The sequence below is a fragment of the Zalophus californianus genome, chromosome 4 (assembly GCF_009762305.2).
Source record: "Zalophus californianus isolate mZalCal1 chromosome 4, mZalCal1.pri.v2, whole genome shotgun sequence".
Taxonomy (NCBI): domain Eukaryota; kingdom Metazoa; phylum Chordata; class Mammalia; order Carnivora; family Otariidae; genus Zalophus; species Zalophus californianus.
In genome coordinates, this window is record NC_045598.1 from 4,032,845 (window position 1) to 4,051,436 (window position 18,592).

The 18,592-nt window shown below is 59.7% G+C and overlaps 1 protein-coding gene across 4 annotated transcripts in view; it reads left to right on the forward strand.

Moving 5' to 3' along the window:
* Positions 1-18,481, forward strand: part of KCNAB2 (potassium voltage-gated channel subfamily A regulatory beta subunit 2) — an 85,008-nt gene extending 66,527 nt beyond the window's left edge. For all 4 annotated transcript variants that reach the window (XM_027605085.2, XM_027605064.2, XM_027605074.2 and 1 more), the window contains 10 exons: positions 2,703-2,747; positions 4,620-4,664; positions 5,319-5,362; positions 6,746-6,832; positions 10,605-10,690; positions 12,538-12,658; positions 13,002-13,096; positions 14,029-14,149; positions 14,501-14,589; positions 15,578-18,481. In XM_027605085.2, the coding sequence (XP_027460886.1) occupies positions 2,703-2,747; positions 4,620-4,664; positions 5,319-5,362; positions 6,746-6,832; positions 10,605-10,690; positions 12,538-12,658; positions 13,002-13,096; positions 14,029-14,149; positions 14,501-14,589; positions 15,578-15,667 (823 nt within the window). In that variant the 3' untranslated portion in view covers positions 15,668-18,481. The remainder of the gene's footprint in view (positions 1-2,702; positions 2,748-4,619; positions 4,665-5,318; positions 5,363-6,745; positions 6,833-10,604; positions 10,691-12,537; positions 12,659-13,001; positions 13,097-14,028; positions 14,150-14,500; positions 14,590-15,577) is intronic.
* Positions 18,482-18,592: the final 111 nt, after the last annotated feature.

Genomic DNA, 18,592 nt, shown 5'->3' on the forward strand with positions numbered 1-18,592 from the left:
TTTTCTCCTGGGGATGATGTGGTGCAGGCCACGGCTTCCCTGGGAAGAACCAGAGCTGCAGCTGCTCCGGTCCTTGGTCCCAAGCGTCCACAAATGTGCCTCGCACTCTGCCTGCTTTTTTAAACTTTGAATGGCCTTAGAAGGTGTTGTTTTCACGGGGCCAAAATTGCAGGACACTTGGACACTGGCCACTTGCTAAACTCCCCCGTGTGTCCGAGCACCGAGATGACCCCAGTCCCTCCGGTGCCTCAGATGCTGTGCTGGGCAAGAGCCAGATCGGGCTGCGGTCCCAGGCTCTCCCACTTGTCTAACATTCTTACGTCTTAATGGTACCGTAAGGGCTGCAGGGAACGCAGGGCCTCTCGAGCTGCGGAGAGCTGAGTCTGGCCAGCCGAGCGCTGTAGGAAGCACTTCCCATCTTGGCAGTGAACTTCCCTCCTCAATTATGTAAAAGCCCTCTTCAGCCAAGGCTGCTGGCTTCAATTTTAAAGACTAGCTGTAATCAAATCATCCACTCTCCTGCATCGGGTTTCCAAAAGTCAGCTTTTGTTTGTGAAGTCATCTGTTGGCTCTCTGTTCGTCCTCCCTCTGGTCCCTCCTGCCTGGGGCGAGCCAAGTTCCCATCAGCTGGCTTGGCTGCAGCCTGGCTGGCTGTGCACCGTGGCCTCGGGGCCGGCACCTGCCTCGAAGGCGCTGGGTTTTTACCTGCAGCTTGAGATGGGGCCCGGAGCACTGAGAATCAGGAAGCCAGCCGGGCCTTTTCTCAAGTCCCATCGCAGGGTCTGAGGACCTGACAGCTCTGGGGACCTCCACCGGGAGCCCCAAATTTCCTCCAGCCCCTATCGGCAGCCCTCTGCCCCTCCTGATGGCATAGCCCCCTCCCAAGCCCTCCATACTGAGAGCCTCTTCCCATCAAAGTGAAATGCTTTCCAGACAGATGAACTAAAGCCAGAGGGTCAGAGGTAGAGAAGCCCAATGCACATGCCCAGCCCACGGGCGTTGCCGGGCCTCAGCACCCCAGCCCATTCCCTGGCCCTGCTCCTGCCTCGGTTTTGCCGCCCATGAGAGCATGCAGGAGGCAGCTCCGTGCAGCCTCCTCTGGCCCCAGACGGCCCAGCCCGTGTGCACCAGCCCTGCACACTCCACACTCTGTGTGCCCATCTTCACTTCCCCCTGACTAGGGGTCCCCCTGAACTGGACCCCCCGGACTGGCATATCAGTGCTAGGCAGCCTCGCCAGCAGCCGAGGACTCAAGAGAGCAGCTTCCCGTGGGGCGTTGCTGCCCCTGGAGCCCACAGCCCTCATCCCGCCCTCCATTCTTCCTTGGGCCCCTGCGGCTCCTTCTCAGTCCAGCCCGGAGCTAGACCTGCCTGCTCACCCCCAGCAATGCCTCGGTGCCAGCAGTCATCCACAGGGGAGGCTGGGCACTGTGTACCAAGGGACGGGCAGGGAGGAGCTCTGGGCAGGGGGCTGCAGGGCAGCTCCAGTGGCTGGCGGGCCAGGCACCGTGCCTCTTGCTCACCAGAGTGCCAAGGGCATATTCTGCTGAGCCCCCTGCTTCTTATGCTGATGCTAATCTGGGCACTTACAGAGAGCCGCAGGATTTCTGTGCCCCCCGCCCCCCAGCAGATGTCAGGCTTACCAAATTCAGGGCCAGAGGAATTCATAGCCACAAGCAACAGGCTGTGGTTAGCTGATTGTCTACAACTCCCCAGGACCACTGCTTGCTTTTCTCCCTCCTTTCCTGATCTTTTTGTCCCACAAATGAGGGACCAAGGAATGAAAGGAAGAGGCCCAGGGCTGAGTGAATTTCTGTACCTCTTGACCATAAATGAAGAGCATTCAGAATGTATGCCGAACAGCTTGCAAATTAGAGCCCATTATTTCTGAGTGGATGACTCAGGCACTTTTATAATTGGAATGTAGCACTGGGTATGGATCATTCTCCGTCTGTTGTTTTTGCTCAGAAACATTTTGCTACAAGCAGAAAGTTCTTAAAAGTTAATCCAGCACTGCAGTGCCAAGCAAGGCTGGAACAGCCCGCCCATGACCCCGGCTAGGCTGAGTTTGGTGCAGGGCCAGAGTAATGCCAAAAAGAACAGAGAGCAGTCAGCATGGCATCTGTCTCTCTATTGTTCAAAAGCAAGAAACAAGAGAGACGCATGTACCCACACCCATGAATGCACGCGCATGCACACACACACACACACGCACACGCACACACCCATGCACGCACTGTGCTGGAAATTCAGCCCCTGGCCCTGAATACATGTTGATTGTCTCTGAAAAGAGAGGATGCACTTGATGAATAATTTACCTTTTAGAAAAAATTCTCTGGAAACTTTGCCCACGTAACATTGCCAAACATTTTCCCCGGTGAGTTTCCAGCAGGCCAGGGAAATGGGATGCTGCTGGCCTTGCCAAGCAGGACATCAGCTCCTCCCTTCTCTGTGAGAGCTGGAGTCACTTCTGCTGAGACAGGCGCCCAAAGGGGCACCACCCACGGCCACCTTCCTGGGAAATGACAGCCTCTTGCAAACTCTCTCCTGCCTGAGCCAAGATGAGCATCATTAACAGGCTGGCCCTCCAGCCTCAGTGGCATTTTCACAGAGGGGACCAAGTGACCAATTGTCATGGGAGGGAGAGGTTTAATATTTCTGTCACGCTGTAATGAAATGCCCATGTCTCGGTCTTTTTTGCAGGGCTGAAGTGGTATTAGGAAACATCATCAAGAAGAAGGGATGGAGGTAATTAGCCTGTTCTCGCTGGGTCAGTGTCCAGGGTGCACACAGGGAAAAGCCCGGGGCAGGCTGGAGGGAGGGAAGAGGGCGCCGAGAGGGGCAACCACGCGTGCCGGGTCGTGGGCGAGCACTGGCTCGGGTCCCGCTGACATTCTTGCCTCTTTAGCAGGGGAGTGAGTGCTCAGGGCTGGCCAGTCCTTCAAAAGCCAGGAAGGCTCAGAATTTTTCTCACCAGGAAGGGGAGAATGTTCCAGAGTAGAGAGCAGCCCTGTACTCCCTCCAGGGGGAGAGAGTATTCACACTCTGACCTCCACCTCTGGTCCAGCAGGGATTCAGAGGGCCGGGGTCCCGGGTTGCACACTGACATGTGTTAGGCCAAAGAAGATCTAGACGTGAGGACTTCCCGGGTGGCCTGGGGAAAGCAGAGGGTGTAGCTGCTCAAGAGACGGACAGTCCTTCTCTGCGCTTGGAATCCACCCTTTCTCACTGTCCCTGCCTGGAAAGGGACCACTGTCTGCGCTCCCTGGCAGGGCTGTTCTGGGGCTCAGGGGCCCGAGTCTGTAAGACACCTACCCAGCTCGAGGCTGGACATCACACTAATCCGGGGAGGGGCAGCCCTGTGACTGGTCACCACAGCCCCCCACCGTGTCCCCCCACCCACCCCTAAGCAGCTCAGAAGCCTGAGGTCCCTTGTCAGACAGGGTTCCCACCTTCCTTGGGACAGACTGGGCTGGGCACTTACCCACACTTTGAGACCCCTTAGGGTCCGCGTGTATTTTCAGGAACAATAAAAGCAGCTATAAGGCTGGGCCCACCCCCCACCCCTCAGCCCCTGGGCACAGATGAATGACACCCCTCTTTTTGCCCCAACAAAGTTGTTTGTTTCTTCTCGGCTCTAATTCATCACAAAACAAATCCTCCTCACTCCATCATCAAAGGAAATTGCACATATTACTGAGTGCCCTGATTATATCTTAGGCGAATACACAGGCCACCACCCCCCCACCCGCCCACCCCACCCCCCCCCACCCCGTCCCCAGCCTGGAGATGAAGCTCAAGGGGAAATACAGCTTCTGGGCTTTGAGAAGCTGTTTCTGGGGCAGCCCCCCAACCCCCACGGGAGGAAAGCACATTGGCACCTCCCCCCACTTTGGGAAGGGTCTCCGTCAGAGGTGGCCTGCAGGGGCCGCCCATCCCGCCAGGACCGGACAGGTGTCAGCACTTGGCTCCCGTCCATTCCTTTCCCTCCAGGCTCTCTGTCACCCAAACCCCAACTCCCTCTCACCCAGGGTCCTGCCCCACCCAACTGTCCCTCCCTCAGTGCCCCCCCGCGAGGCTGTGCCACACACCACTTTCTGAAAGCCTATCTCTGGCCTGTAGGGGAAGAGCCAGACTGCTCGGCCGGCCCCCTCGCCTCCTTCCATCCTCAACAGAGCGTGGCAGCCCCTCCTCTTGACCTCCTGGGAGTGTGCTTCCTGCACCTGCTTCCTCCCAGACAAAACCCACTGGAGCCCGGCGGGGCAGGGCGGGGCGGGGGGCTGGGGGGGTTGCTTCCATTCCCTAGGCTGGGGCTGTCTGCTCCTTCCCCAGTGTGCCTCCTTCTCTGGGCTCCACTACACTAGACTCCACCCTCTCCTGGCCCCCACTGCCAGACTGTGGGTTACACAGTGAGTTAGTTACATCCATGGCTGGTCTCTGGGCTCGATGGGGAGCCCAGGACCCTGGGCTCGCACCACCACAAACATCGAATGATCCAGAGGTATCCGTTTCACACCCCATGCTCCCAGATGAGAAGGGTGCTCAGGACCCTCTGTGAAAGCTGAAGACACCCCCCACCACGGCCACGGCCAGTAACACTCCTTCTCTTCTGTTCCACAGACGGTCCAGCCTGGTCATCACCACCAAGATCTTCTGGGGAGGAAAGTAGGTGCAGCAGCAGGCGATGCTCCCGGCTGGGGCCAGGATTCAAGGGGCTCCTGGGGGCGTGTGTGCAGCCGTCTGCCCTGGCTGATGCCCATCCCTATTGACATCACCTTCCAGAAAAGCAGCTTTGGCTGAGTTGCCTCTTACTCAAACCTTGTTTGATTTTTATTTTTACTTTCCTGGGTTTGTTATTTTTTCTGATTACAAAGGTAACATCCTGAAAATTCTGGAAAACACAGAAATTTCACAAACTGTCTAAACCATTCCACCCTCCCTGGACACAGACCATCCCTGCCAGTTTCCAGGGGTCTGTCCCCGCATTCTCTCTAGGGCTTGACAAAATCAGCTTCATAGGAATTCTAAATACAATTCATTCTTAATTTAAAAAAAAAAATCCAAGGGAAACAGAAAGACAAATTGAAACGCAGACCCCCCCCCCCCACAGCCACCCCCCTCCTCCCCCAGGATAGGGAAACAGCAGCCCTTCTCCCAGCCTGCATGAGCATATCCATGTAGCCTGTGGTTTATCCCCCAAGTGGAATCAGACTGCACGTGGCATGCGCTGACCTACTTTTTTTTTGCCTAACATTGCATCATAAACATTTTCCCCAAAACCGCTTGCAACATCACACACGCTATTGTCCTGTTTTTCAGAGCGGAGACGGAGAGGGGCCTTTCCAGGAAGCACATCATAGAAGGTGAGGGGGGAACTCTGGCCCCGCACGGCCCCCCACACCCACGGCATCCTCATGCAGATGCATGAGTGAAGAAAGCCAAGTGCCCCCGCCCCACCACTGATGCACCCCGTGCTCTGGTCCGACCCTCCCCTTCCACCCAGGCTCCAGGGCATGAGAGCAGGGCCCCTGGTGCCCTCAGATGGGCAGCGTTGTCTCAGGGAAGACAAGACGGGCCTGGGTTGCAACTGGGGCCGGGCCCTGTGCTGACTGGGGATCCTGAGCAAGGGACCTCACTTCCCCAAGCCCCTGTGGCAACATCTGTAAAATGAGTGTGGGAAGAGTACCCACCTCTGGGGCTTTGGGGAATCAGGAAGAACCCAGGAGGTGTTGCATGTCAGACAGAGCCGGGCACTCCGCACACAGGAGTGGAGAGAGAGAGAGAGAGAGGGAGAGAGGGAGAGAGAGGGAGAGGGTCTGGCTTATCCTATGATTGTATTGTCTTCATGCTTTTTCCATCTGTGCTCATTTTCATCAAGGTAATACACTCACTCCTTTAAAAATCAAATGATTAGGGGCGCCTGGATGGCTCAGTCGGTGAAGCATCTGCCTTTGGCTCAGGTCATGATCCCAGGGTCCTGGGGTTGAGTCCCACAGCATCGGGCTCCCTGCTCTGCCGGGAGTCTTCTCCCTCTGCCCTTCCCCCGCTTGTGCTCTCTCTATCAAAATAAATATATAAATAAACTCTTTAAAAAAAAATAAATGATGAGGAGGCTTTGCTGCCCACCCCTAGCACCAGCACTTGACTCTGCAGCTCTGTTCTAAGTGCTCATTGGTGATTTGTGCCTTTGGTGCAGGGACATAGATGCAGTTCCCCCTCCATGTGGGACCACCTAGCTCTCCCTGTCCCCACGTGGGCCACCAGGGGGCCTAGGAAGTCACCCCTTCGTTCAGTCACAGAGCATTTGGCCTCCCACCACCACCCGCTTTGGGGTGTGGGCCCCCTTCAGTCCTGGCTTTTCTTTTTTTTTTTTTTTTTAAAGATTTTATTAATTTGACAGAGAGAGACACAGCGAGGGAGGGAACACAAGCAGGGGGAGTGGGGGAGGGAGAAGCAGGCTCCCCACCAAGCAGGGAGCCCGATGCGGGATCGATCCCAGGACCCCGGGATCATGACCTGAGCCGAAGGCAGACGCTAACGACCGAGCGACCCGGGCGCCCCTAGTCCTGGCTTTTCTTCATCTCAGGCGGGGCACGTGCCCACATGTATCTCCACACAGTCCGACAGCTCCTGGGGCCATGGGCCTCGCTTCTCTCTTCTCTTGCTCCCTGAGCCTCCAGTGCCTGGGTGAGGGCCCGGGAATGTCTGTGCCGAGGGTGACGGTCCTCTCTGACTCCTCCCCCCAGGTCTGAAGGCCTCCCTGGAGCGGCTGCAGTTGGAGTACGTGGACGTGGTGTTCGCCAACCGCCCAGACCCCAACACGCCCATGGAAGGTAGGTTCTCTCTGATGGCCGCTGCCCCCGGGGCCCCGCGGGGCACCCAGGCCGCTGGTCACAGGCGGCTGGGGGGGGCCGGTGGGGGTGAGCTCAGCCTGGGGGGGGGTTCCTCACCGCCCACAGGTGCGCCCTGGTGCCTCCAGGCCGACACCCGCCCCGTCCTGGCTTTGGGTCTGCGCCTACTCCCCTCCCGGTTCCACGGCCCCTCCTGGGTTTAGAACTGTGTGGAATGTTCTCTCTTCTTAGCTGTTAATATTTTGTAGCTAAATGAAGTCACGAGATGGCTCTTTGCAACTGCTGTGTTCTTTCCAATCACATTCCCGATCTGCGGGGAGGCTTCAGGGGTCTTTTGCTCTGGGGGATAAATTGTTACTTAGAGGAGAAAAAAAAAATGTGCAGTGCTTTGGGAAACAGTTTTGGTTTCTTTGGCGCTTATTTATTCTTCCCACTCCCGCGATCTCCGCCCCTCCAACACCCCCCACCCCCCAACTTCCTGCTTCAGACTCTCATTTGTGCTTTGCTGCTTCAGGGATTTGGAAAATTAAGTTGGGTTCAAGTTATTTTTTCTTCATTTGTTTATCTATCTATCTATCTATATATATACCGTGCACACGTGCGTGTATATATATGTGTATGTGGTGTGTGTGGTTGGTTTGGGGGTTTTTTTTGTTTTTGTTTTTTAACAAAACAAGTTCCCTGTGAAGGAGATTTGTGCTTTCTTCCCCTGCCCTCTGTCATACCGCGCCTCTCCGTGTTCCCACAGCTATAAACTCTGGTCTCTTTAAATCTTTCTTTATCACCAGGGGACCCATTTAGTTCCTCCAAGTCAAGGACATTCATCATAGAAGGTACACAGTACCCTTAGCCCGACTATTGACTCCTGTGTCCAAGCTGCATTTTATGAGACAGTGGTTTTATTTACACCACTCTCTTCCCCCCAAGACAAACTTCTCCATAAAATGCATAAGGAAAAATAAGCGCCCTATGAGAACATCTTGCAAGTGAGGGAAAAGCAAAGCGGTGTGGAGCCCCGGCCCCCGCCCCTGCCTGGCCCGCCTGTCATTTCATCCCTCCCGCCCGCCCCCCCCCCGCCCGCCCCCCCCCGCCTCCCCCCACCTCCCCCCACCTCCCCGTGCATGACCCGCCCCCCTCCCCCCGCCCCCGCCGCCTTGCACTGCCATGATCCTCCGGGGCGGGGTGGGGGGGGGGGGCGGCTGTCTGGCTGTCTGCCAGGGCTCCTCTTGATTTGGGGATGCTGCGATCAGCGCCTGAAACCTTGACCCTGGATGGTCTGGGAGAGGGTTGGGGAGACCAGGGGCCCCCAGGAGCAAACATCAGGGACCCCAGAACATGTGGCTTCCAACAAGTCTTAACTTCATAGGGCATGTTTGCGAAGCTCCAGCCTCAAGCAGAAGCAAAACCTACCAGTGGCAAGCTGCCCCATCAGGGCACGCTGGCTCCTCCGTGAGCATGGCGGCCGCAGTGGGGCTCACGCCCCCGGACGGGCTGGGCCACCTGCCACTCTCACCCCTTGCCATGCAGCCTGACCCCTCCATCAAAACGGAGTCATTTGCCTCCTTGAACAATACCTACGTGAGTTGGCAAAACTCTGAGATGTGGAGCAGCCTCTGGCCGTGCTTGGTCTCTGCCTGCCCCTAAGCTAAGGGCCTCCCCAGGGCCCCGCATCGAGGGCAGGCCACAGTCTCCCCGGGAGCCAGGCTGCATCCCACGGAGGATGGGCTCCTGCCTGCCAACTGGCACCGCCACCTGCCCCTTCCCATGTATTATTTCTAACGGGGCAGTAGATGCTGTGGGTCCTGGCAGCAGCTAGACGGATTTGGTCCTGCTTCTGTTCAACAGCATTAAATATTGAGGTGAAGGACAGCTGTCCCTAGTTGTCCCTGTTCCTGGGGCCACCAACATGGGCGTGGGCAGAAGCACAGAGCGCCGTGCTCCCGTGTGTGAGCTGCACCGCCCGCCGGCCGCTGCCCAGGGACCCCTTCTCACTCAGGCCGGCCTCCGGCTCTCACGGGCTCCTGCCCCACCGGCCCCCGGGGGACGCCCCTCTCTGCACGGAAGGGGCGGTGCAGTGCACCATGTCCTGCCCCTCATTTTCCCCGGTCCGGAGAGAGCCGGGCTCCGGGGATTGAGAGCCAGCCAGGCTGGTGGATGAGATGCTGCATGGTCACCAGGGGCCCCTCAAGGTGTCTGTAAAGAACGTGACAAGGACAGCAGGCCGGGAGCCTAAGCTCGGCCTTGGATGTGGGCAGATCTCTTCCTGGGGCCCTCAAGCCTTCCGACAGGGGCGGTCTCCTTCGCACTGAGTGGTGTCGGGGGGGTCCCTGGGGGTCGGGGGTCCGGGCTTCCCTGCCAGCCCTCCTCCTGAGGAGAGGCAGAGAGGAGCCCAGTCCCTGATCTTGGAAGGAAGGAGAGGGCAGGGTTGGCCTGCAGGCCTGGAAGCGGACCTGGGCGAGCCCACTGACTCCAGAACCCCAGAAGCCCCAGCTACTTTAGCTTTCTACTGAAAGAGGGGACCTCAGCCAAAAGGGCACTCAGGGACCCAGGATGGGTGGGAAGTGACACCCCAAAACAGAGATGCTGCTCTCTGCAGGAGAAAGTGCCCGAGGGCCGGTGCCATTCCAAGGGGGAGCTTTGTGAACAGAGCCCGCCTTCTCCTTCCTTCCTCCGGCACTCCCACCTCCTGCCGTCTTCAGGGACCCCAGCACCCCCCCCCATCTCGGCAGCAGATGAGGAGCAAGCCACCTGGGGAGAGATGGGACTTCCAGGGGTCAAGGTTGCTGCTTCGTTTCTAGACACTTGTTCTTCGTCCCTACTTCCCGCCCTGCCTTTGGCAGTGGGACTTGCAAGCACTGTATGGGATCAGTGAGGAATCTGATGAGTACCCCTTCCCCCCGTCCCCCGCAAAGCTAAGAGACAGCTCGAACTTTTTCAATTGGAGGCCAAGTCTGTTTTAAAAACCACAACATCCCCGTGGACTGAAACCGCCTGGCGTGGGAGCGGTAGGAAGGCTGTAACCGGCAGATTTCTATTTCTCAAAACCTTTTTTGAGTCCTGGGAAGAATCTCTCGTGTCGCGGGGGTGAGGGTCCCTTGCCTGATACCGAGCTGGTTTGAGAACCTGGGGCGGATACAAACGGTGCTTTCCGTGTCTACTTCCGGCTCTGGGGGACACCAGGGGAGCTCCACTCCGCAGCCCCCGCCCCCGGGGAGCATCCAGGGCCCCGCCCTGACCTTTGTCCTGACAGATGCCACTGTGACCTCGCCGTTCGATCTCAGATCCCAGTGCGAATCTGGAATAGCCCGAAAAGGCAGTCAACTGTGTTGACTTCCTGTTGCCTTTTGCTAATCTGATTCTTCCCCCAAACTAGAGAACCCGCACCCCCCCTTCGACAGTCCAAAACCACATTCTCTGATCTCACCTCTCCCTCATCTCTCCAATCTGCCATAGAGATGCCACAGTCCATCTAGAACCCATTTTTCAAAGACCCTTTACAAATACTTGTAACTATTTGGGGAAATGGTTTTCAAGACCTGCTTCTTGGATTGTGGTTCACTTTTTTTTCTGTGGTCCCTGAGAGCCCCTGCCACACCCGACTTTGGAGCCAGGAAGTACACTGCTTGCAAGACACCTTTGCAGCTCACCCCCTCCTCCTGGCGCCCCACCTGTATTTGCAGAATGTCCTCAGGCTGGGCCCCACGCCCCCAGTCACCTCGCCCCCAACCTGCGCTTTCCCCTTCTCTCCCGACAGAGACCGTGCGCGCCATGACCCATGTCATTAACCAGGGGATGGCCATGTACTGGGGCACGTCGCGCTGGAGCTCCATGGAGATCATGGTACGGCGGTGACCTCTCCACGTGTGTGTGTCCGTGGGGCATGGGCTCCTAGCCCCATTCTAGGGATGAACATCCAGGACTCTGGCAGATCCAGTGCCACTGGTCCCAATGGCATGGGTAACTGGGTCCTACAGCGAAGAACAGTTTGGTGACGTGCGGCAGCTACCTCCGCAGGCAGGGCTCTTAACTTGAATCCCAGCACTGTGTGGCCCTGGACAGATGGCTTAACCTCTCTGAGCCGTGGTTTCCCCACCTGTAGAACAAGACCACTGGGATGACCTAGCACCCCCGCCCCCAGGAGGCTGTTCTGAGGACTGTCAGAGAGAACAGGTGTGAAGCTCTCAGTAGAAGAGCTGGGGCTCAGCTAGCGCTCGGCAGCAGTAACTGTTACAGCCACTTGCCCTGAGCTTTCGTGATGCTCCAGTTGCCATTAGATTTGAGGGCCCGTGTGGACTAACTCCCATTTAATCCTCACAACACCAGCACCCTACAAGGTAAGCGTCGCTGTCATCCTGTTTTTCCGACGTGGGTGTTGAGGCACAGAGAGGTTAAGTAATACACCCAAGGACCCATGCTGAGGTCAATCTCCAGCTCTGCAGCTCTGGGCCTGGGCTGCCTCAGAATGTGAGCTGCTGTTGGGAGCTCGGCTGCCACCTCATAATCCCTGATGGTTCCCCTCACCCACACTTTCAGGAAAGCATCCCCTCCCCTGTCCCTTCCCTCCAAGGAGCCATCAGAGACAGAGGGCTGCAGATGTTTCTTGATATTTCTCGGTATCCGAGAAGGGGCAGCAGGGTGGCTGACCCCCCCCTACCCTCAGAGGCAGGCAGCTAGGGGCCCCGGGGGTTAGAGAGCAGAGGTCAGGGTACAAGGTCTTCCCAGGACTGTCTCCAAAGGCTGACCTTTCACCCCTGCTTCCAGGCCCCCTCCCAGCCTCAGCCCTTCCCATGCCCTTCCTCCCAGAATTCCCCACATCCCGGTGTCCTTGGAAGGGGGTTTCTCCTCTGGTGAGTCCCAGATTTCTGCTTCATCAAAAATATTAAGCAGAATTTCCAAGTTCAACCCAATTCTAGAAGGCTGTGATTTTAATCTGCCTTTGGAATTGGCAGCGTTAATGAGCATTTGGCATTTTTCTGAAGCTGCCTAGAGCCAGCACGGGGCTCACCGAGGTGTCAGTGTCTTATCCCCATTTTACAGATGCAGTAGCTGAAAACCAAAGGGGAAAGGGCCTCTCAGGCTGGCCAGCAGGGCTTCCCCAGGAGTCTGTCTGGAGACATCAGCCCTGGCTCACACCCATCCGGTGGGAGTGGAGGAAGAGTCAAGGCCTTGAGCTCCAAGTCCCAGAAATGGGCTGATGCCGGCCACTCTCCCCTCTGCGTAGCATTTCCTGCCACTGCCACCATCATCCCAGGGCTGGGGCCCTGGAATCATGATCTTGATAAAAAACAGTAACAGCATAGCAGGCAGGCACTGTCCTGAAGGCTGTGAACAACGTTGGCTCATTTGAGCCTCAGCGACAGATGGGGAAACTGAGGCAGAGAGGGGCAAGCTCCTTGTCTAAGGCCACCCGGCCAATAAGTGCCAGAACCCACTCTCACACCTGAGTTGTGCATTCCCCCCATGCCTTCAGCTGCGGGGTTCCCCCTCTTTTCCCAGCAGAGGGGGTGAGGGGACAGGCTGTTTCCCAGGAAAGCCGTGAATCTCCCCCGGGGAAGGAGGGTGGGGAGAGAGCAGGTGGGCCAGCTGTTTCCTGGGGATGCCTTTGTGTCTCCTGCCCCCTGCTGCCCAGGCAGCCCCCAGACCCACTGACGGACAGGTACCATCCATGGCCCTATCTGCACCCCTAGGAGGCCTACTCCGTGGCCCGGCAGTTCAACCTGATCCCGCCCATCTGCGAGCAGGCCGAGTACCACATGTTCCAGCGCGAGAAGGTGGAGGTACAGCTGCCGGAGCTCTTCCACAAGATAGGTGCGCTCCCCCGCCCGGCCCCCCCTTCCCCCTCCCCCCTTCCCCCTTCCCCCTTCCCCCTCTTTCCCTCGCCCCGCCCGCCCCCTCCGCCCCCTCCGCCCCCTCCGCCCCCTCCGCCCCCTCTGCCCCCTCCGCCCCCTCCTCCATCCCTGGTTCCGCCCCCGCCCCGCCCCGCCCCTGCCCCTCTGTCCCTCTTGCCCCGCCCCTGTCTCCTCTTCCCCCTCGCCCCGCCCCTGCCCCTCTTTCCATCTCGCCCCGCCTCCTCTCTCCCTTGCTCCGCCCCCTCGCCCCCGCCCCGCCCCCGGAACCCTGGGCCTGACCTCGCCTGGTTTTCCATTCCCAGGAGTGGGTGCCATGACCTGGTCCCCTCTGGCCTGCGGCATCGTTTCCGGAAAGTACGACAGTGGCATCCCGCCCTACTCGAGAGCCTCCCTGAAGGTGAAGGAGCGAGCGGCCAGGCTGGGAGGAGGGGACGGGCAGGCGACAGGCATTTTGGCCTGACGGGGCTTTGGGTCCGCCGCCCAGGGCACGCTGGGCCACTGCGGGGGTGGATCGAGGGCAGGGGAACCTGGAGTCCCTGCTGACCAGATCCCACCTCTGGAAAGGCTGCCGTCTTCACGGGATGCGCCCCAGCTGAAAAAGCCCTTCCACTCCCTCGCCACCCCCCACCTCAGTTCAATACCTTCACGGCCTGGGCTGGGTCCACCTGTGCTATTTGGGATGGCCCCTGCTGCAGACAGATTCCCCCCTGCACATTCTGTGGCCCATCCCGAGACCTCTGGGCTGAGGGCTGCAGAGCTGCTTCATTCATCACTCAGGGGTGATCTCCTGGGACGAGTGCCCCCCAACATAGACACATCTCTGCAGTGGGGATGCAGGAGGATCTCCAAAATGCAGGGGAGGAGGGGCAGGCAGAGAAAGGCCTACCCAGGTCAGGGCAGATCCAGCCCCGGAGCCCCCCTGCCTCGGGTTCGAGGGCAGGATGGCCTGTCCCACCCACTCCTGCCCAATCCACAGCAGAGTCAGGGAGTTCCCTGGAAGGCATTGCAATCCCAGGGGTGGGGGCAGGTGAAACCACAACTCCCCCAGAGCTTGGGAAAGGGGGCCTCAGGGCCAACAGCCAAAGCATTCCTTCCCAGGCTGCCCGGCTCCTCGTCCTGGCTCAGGGGCCCAGCCTCAGCGAACCCACAGGCTTTGGGCTTCACGTTCAACAGGCCCTGTCCTTCCAACTGCCCAGCTCTGTTCTACAGGAGACGCGGTTGGGCAGGGGGTGCGGATGCTGCCTTGGCACAGATCGCAGCCATCTGCATACAGAGGTCCAGGTGACCTGCCCTCACCTGTGGGCTGTGCTCTTCATCCCCCACACCCAGGGCTACCAGTGGCTGAAGGACAAGATCCTGAGTGAGGAGGGCCGGCGCCAGCAGGCCAAGCTGAAGGAGCTACAGGCCATCGCCGAACGCCTGGGCTGCACCCTCCCCCAGCTAGCCATAGGTAACGGGACTTGGGGGGTAGGGTTGACCATTGTCCCTGGGGCCGCTGCCTCCATTAGCCAGACATAGATAATGGGTCCTGACATTCATGGGGAGAGAAGGGTGGGGGGTGGTCCCTGAGCACGGGGGCCACCTCTCCCCCCCCCCCGGAAGCAGTTGGTACCAGGGCTCTCCCAGAACCCTGTCCAGCCCCATCCCCCCGCCACCCAACATGCTGGACCCTCCTGGGTACTCTCACCCCCACGACCGAGAGGCTGGATCTCTGTGGCCCAGTTAGGGACAGGGCAGAACCAGGAAGGGCCCCTGCACTGGGTGTGGTGTGTGTCCCTCACCTCTGGTCTTCCTGCCCCAGCCTGGTGCCTGAGGAACGAGGGAGTCAGCTCCGTGCTCCTAGGTGCTTCCAGCGCAGACCAGCTAATGGAGAACATTGGAGCAATACAGGCGAGTTGGGGAGGGGGCTGCTGGATGTGTCCCCCCAGGCCCTTGGTCCGAACTCAGGGCCGCAGTCAGTCATTCATCCAGCCCATGTTTTTTGGGCACGTGCAATGTGCCAGGCACTGTTCTAAGTGTCTGGGCTACAGCAGAGATACCCCAGAAGCCCTGCTCTGGAAGATCAGTGAGCACTGAATGCAAGACATGGCGAAGTTAGAATCTGAGGGTGAAAGGCCCTCGAGCAAGGGCAGGCTTAGGGTCAGGTTAGGTGGGCGCACAAGGGAGGGCCGTGGGCCCAGGCTGAGGGGGCTCGTGGGGTAGGCTTAACCAACTGAGCCACCCAGGCGCCCGCTCGTGGGGTAGGCTTGTTGAGAAAGTGGCAAGTGAGCAAAGTCTCCGAAGGTGCGGAGTGCGACCTGCAGACACCTGGAGGACACCGGTCCAGGAGCAGAGGGGACACAGGTGGTACCAGTGGGCGTGGCCTGGAGCAGAGGGGGCGGGGCAGTGCCCGGGACACTAGGGACTTTGGTGGTGGTTGAGTGAGACAGGAGCCCCCGAGAGCTGAGTAGGGGCCCAATCCCCACCTACATTTTAAAAGGATCCCTTTCTCCCTGGCTGCTGAGCGGAGGAAAGGCTTTAGGGAACAGGAGGGGGTGCAGGGAGATCCGCGGGGAAGTGACAGCAGACCCCCTCAGAGAGGGCTGGATCCTGGGTGTTCAGGAAGGGGTGTCTGGCCCTGGACTCTGTATTTTGTGCCTTCTAGATGGTTCTAAAGCATTCTGGAGCTTGAGGCGCAGAGATAAACCCCAGGCAGGCTTCCTCTCTGCCCCAGACCTTCTGGAACACAGAAGCAGCATAGCCAGCCGATGCTCCGGCTAAAAGCATGATGTGATGAGGCAGGACAGGCCAGCGGTGGCTGGAAGATTGTCACCCAGCCTCCTCCGAAGGCCAGGCCAGTCTTGGTGGGATTCTGATGAGCTCTTCTCCTCACACACAGGTCCTTCCGAAACTGTCATCTTCCATTATCCACGAGATTGATAGTATTTTGGGCAATAAACCCTACAGCAAAAAGGACTACAGATCCTAAGAAGCCCCCGGCCGCTTGCCCGGACTCTTTCCGTTTCCCTCCTAGTCTCTCTTGTTCGCTCGCTTAAGCTGTTTTGAAGCCATGTCAGGGGTGTGGTTTGCATCAAAAAGAAAACATCACAGCGAGATGTCGTCGGGGAAAAGATCTCAAAAGTTGCTGCAAGACACCATTCGCTGCTTCACGGGACCGAACTCAGATCCATGCCCGGGAGACCGCGTTGACGGGGCAGGATGTTGGAGCCGTCCCGCCTGAGCCCGCCTGAGCCCGCCTGCAGCCTCTGCTCGCCCTCCAGGAAGAAAGCACCACGGCTGCTCCTGGCCTCCGCCCTTCCAGAGACGCCTCCAGTCCAGGCCAGGCTGAGACCCGGTTGGGTCCTGGGGGCAGCAGGGCTAGCCTCTCCTCTGCTGAGGACCCCCACCTGGTGTCAGGGGTGGGAAAGAGGAAACCAGGCCTGGCTCTTCCCGTGGCCCCCTCCGCTGGGGGTCTCCCTCACCCTCCTTCTTGCCAAGGGCTCCCAGCATTTTACGATGGGCCTGACTCCAGATTCATTCTGCACCCGCTTCAGCACCGCCACCTGCCCCCACGGGTCTCTCAGGGGCTTTCCGAGCGGTCCCTTGATCCCCACCCGCCCCCTTGCTGGCAGGGGCTGAGATCCAGGAGGATTCACTATCAGGTGGGGCCCACAGGAAGTTCGGGGGTCTAACTGAGCTCATAGCCCTGCCACCTTCCTCCCTGCACACAGTTGATGAGCCCCATGCCCAGAGCAGCCCTGAGCGCTGGGGAGGGGCCTGAGGAGCAGGCTCCAGCCCAGGTCCCTCCAGGCCCCCACCTGCCCTCCTGGCCAGGTGCTCTGTCCACCGCCCCTCTGTCCTGGCCGCACAAGGCCCTGAGGTCGCGCATACGTAGCTGGACTGTGGCTGCCGACCACGTGCAGGGAGCACGCCTCTGCTCTGCCTGGGTAGTGGCCTCGGGTCTGCAGCGAGACGACACTTAGGCCTTCCAGGGAGGGCGGGTCCCTGGGGGTTTCTGTGCTGCACGCCCAGGGGCTGGAGGGCCTGAACATCTAGCAGGAGCCCCCACAATCTAGGAAAAGCCCCCCAGGAGCCTCTCCCTGGAGCAGTGCCTTCTTCAAGGCCTCTGATCCAGTCGGGGTGAGGAACCCCATGTTAGGGTGCTAAGTCTGGGTGCCCAGAGCTGCTTCCCTGGGCAGACAGGCAGCACTACCACCCCCGGACCTCCACACACAGCCCGGGAAGAGGTCACGATGGCTGGGGTTAGTCATTCCCTGCCGTGCACCCCACCCCCCCACCCCTCCTCCAGGCTGGAACAGACTGAGGCCAGGGAGTTGGGGAAGGACAGACAGAAGCGTCAACCCCAGGCTAGGAGGATAGAGGAGGGGAGGGGGCCTGCAGCCAGGAGTCCCAGCCCCCACGGTCCTGAAGTTTCGGCCTCTGCTGGCTATGTGGGGGTGAGGGCCGGGGGCCCATGCTGTAGGACGGCTGTGTACCTCCAGCCCGGGCGGCCCCCACCCTGACACCCCCCACACCCTCACCCTCAACACAGCAGGCACAGCCGGGCCTGCTTTGCCCTTCAGACAAGCTGCTGGTGGAGGGGCTCCTCCCTGCCATTCTCAGAGGGCCTACTGGCCCGTCCTGGCTGGGCTGAGGCCTGAGAAAGCCACACATGCAAGGGGCGGGAGGCAGGGAGGGGGACAACTTCCATGCCTGACATTTGCGCTGACCCTGGAGTCTAGAACCCTCCCTCCTCCTCCTGGACCAGGTCCCTGGGGGTCATCTGCACAGTGTGGGTGTGGGGAGGGGGCGAGCCTGTCCCCGCAGGGCCCCCCCCACCTGTGGCCACTCCCACCACCGCATGGGATGGGCAGGGACCCAGTGCTCTGGGCCAGGCAGCCCTGGCAGTACCGAGGGAGCGGACTGCCCGCCCCTCACTGGGGAGAGGAGCTGGGCCCCCTTCACACTGCTGCCCCCCAGGCTGCCCACTGCCAGAGGATGGACCAGGGCTTGCGGTGGGGCCCGAGGGAGCAGCCGCTGCCCCCTCACCAGGAGCCACACCTGGGAAGGCCCCAGGTTCACCAGAAGGAGGGGAGGGCCCTCAGAGTGGAGCCGGGCCAAGGCCGAAACGCCCATTGTCAGGACCCAAGCAGCTTCCCGGCCCCCCAGGGCGCCGTCCACAGCCTGGTTCTGAGGTGTCCTCTCTTTCCCACAGCCACTGGCAGGGATGACAGGGCTCTGCTTCCTGGGGGAAGGCCCCGGACTCAGAAGGGGGCTGGTGTGGGGGAGGGGCTCAGGGGGGGCCCAAGGGCAGCCAGAGTCTGGAGACAGAAGGCCAGGCAGAGGCAGGCCCTGGATTGGCCCAGGCCCCACCGGGAGAGACCGCTCCCCGGGAGCCCCAGCTGCCCGCCCGCCAGCCTCTGGCCTTCCCCTTGAGGCAGAGTTTGCCCGAGGGGGCCCCTGGGGAGCACCCCACACAGGACGGAGGCCCAGGCTGAGGGCAGGGCTGGGCTCAGTCTCCCTTGCTGACACGCGGAGCCCCCGCCACTTCTCATCCCAAACCCCGTGCGCATCCGAGGTCCCGAGGAACGACAGAGGGGCTTACTCCGTCTTCTGTCCTCTTCCCGTCGTGTAAATAATGCGCTTTTCTCCTCTCCCCGTTTTTTTAACGACTGTGACTCCTCAGCTAAGTGCATTCCCTACCGTAGGCAGAGACGGCCTCACACCTCGCGCTCGCAGACGACACCCGGCCGAGGTACAGCCACCGTTATTTATGGAATGACAAATAAAACCCCAGCCTGTCGGGGGTCTGCGGCTTTCTGCTCCTCTCGTCTCCAGGGGCCGCGTGGGCAGTGGGGAGGCGGAGTTGGGGGGAGGCTGCCACCTGCAGGGGCCGGCAGACTGGGCCCCCTGA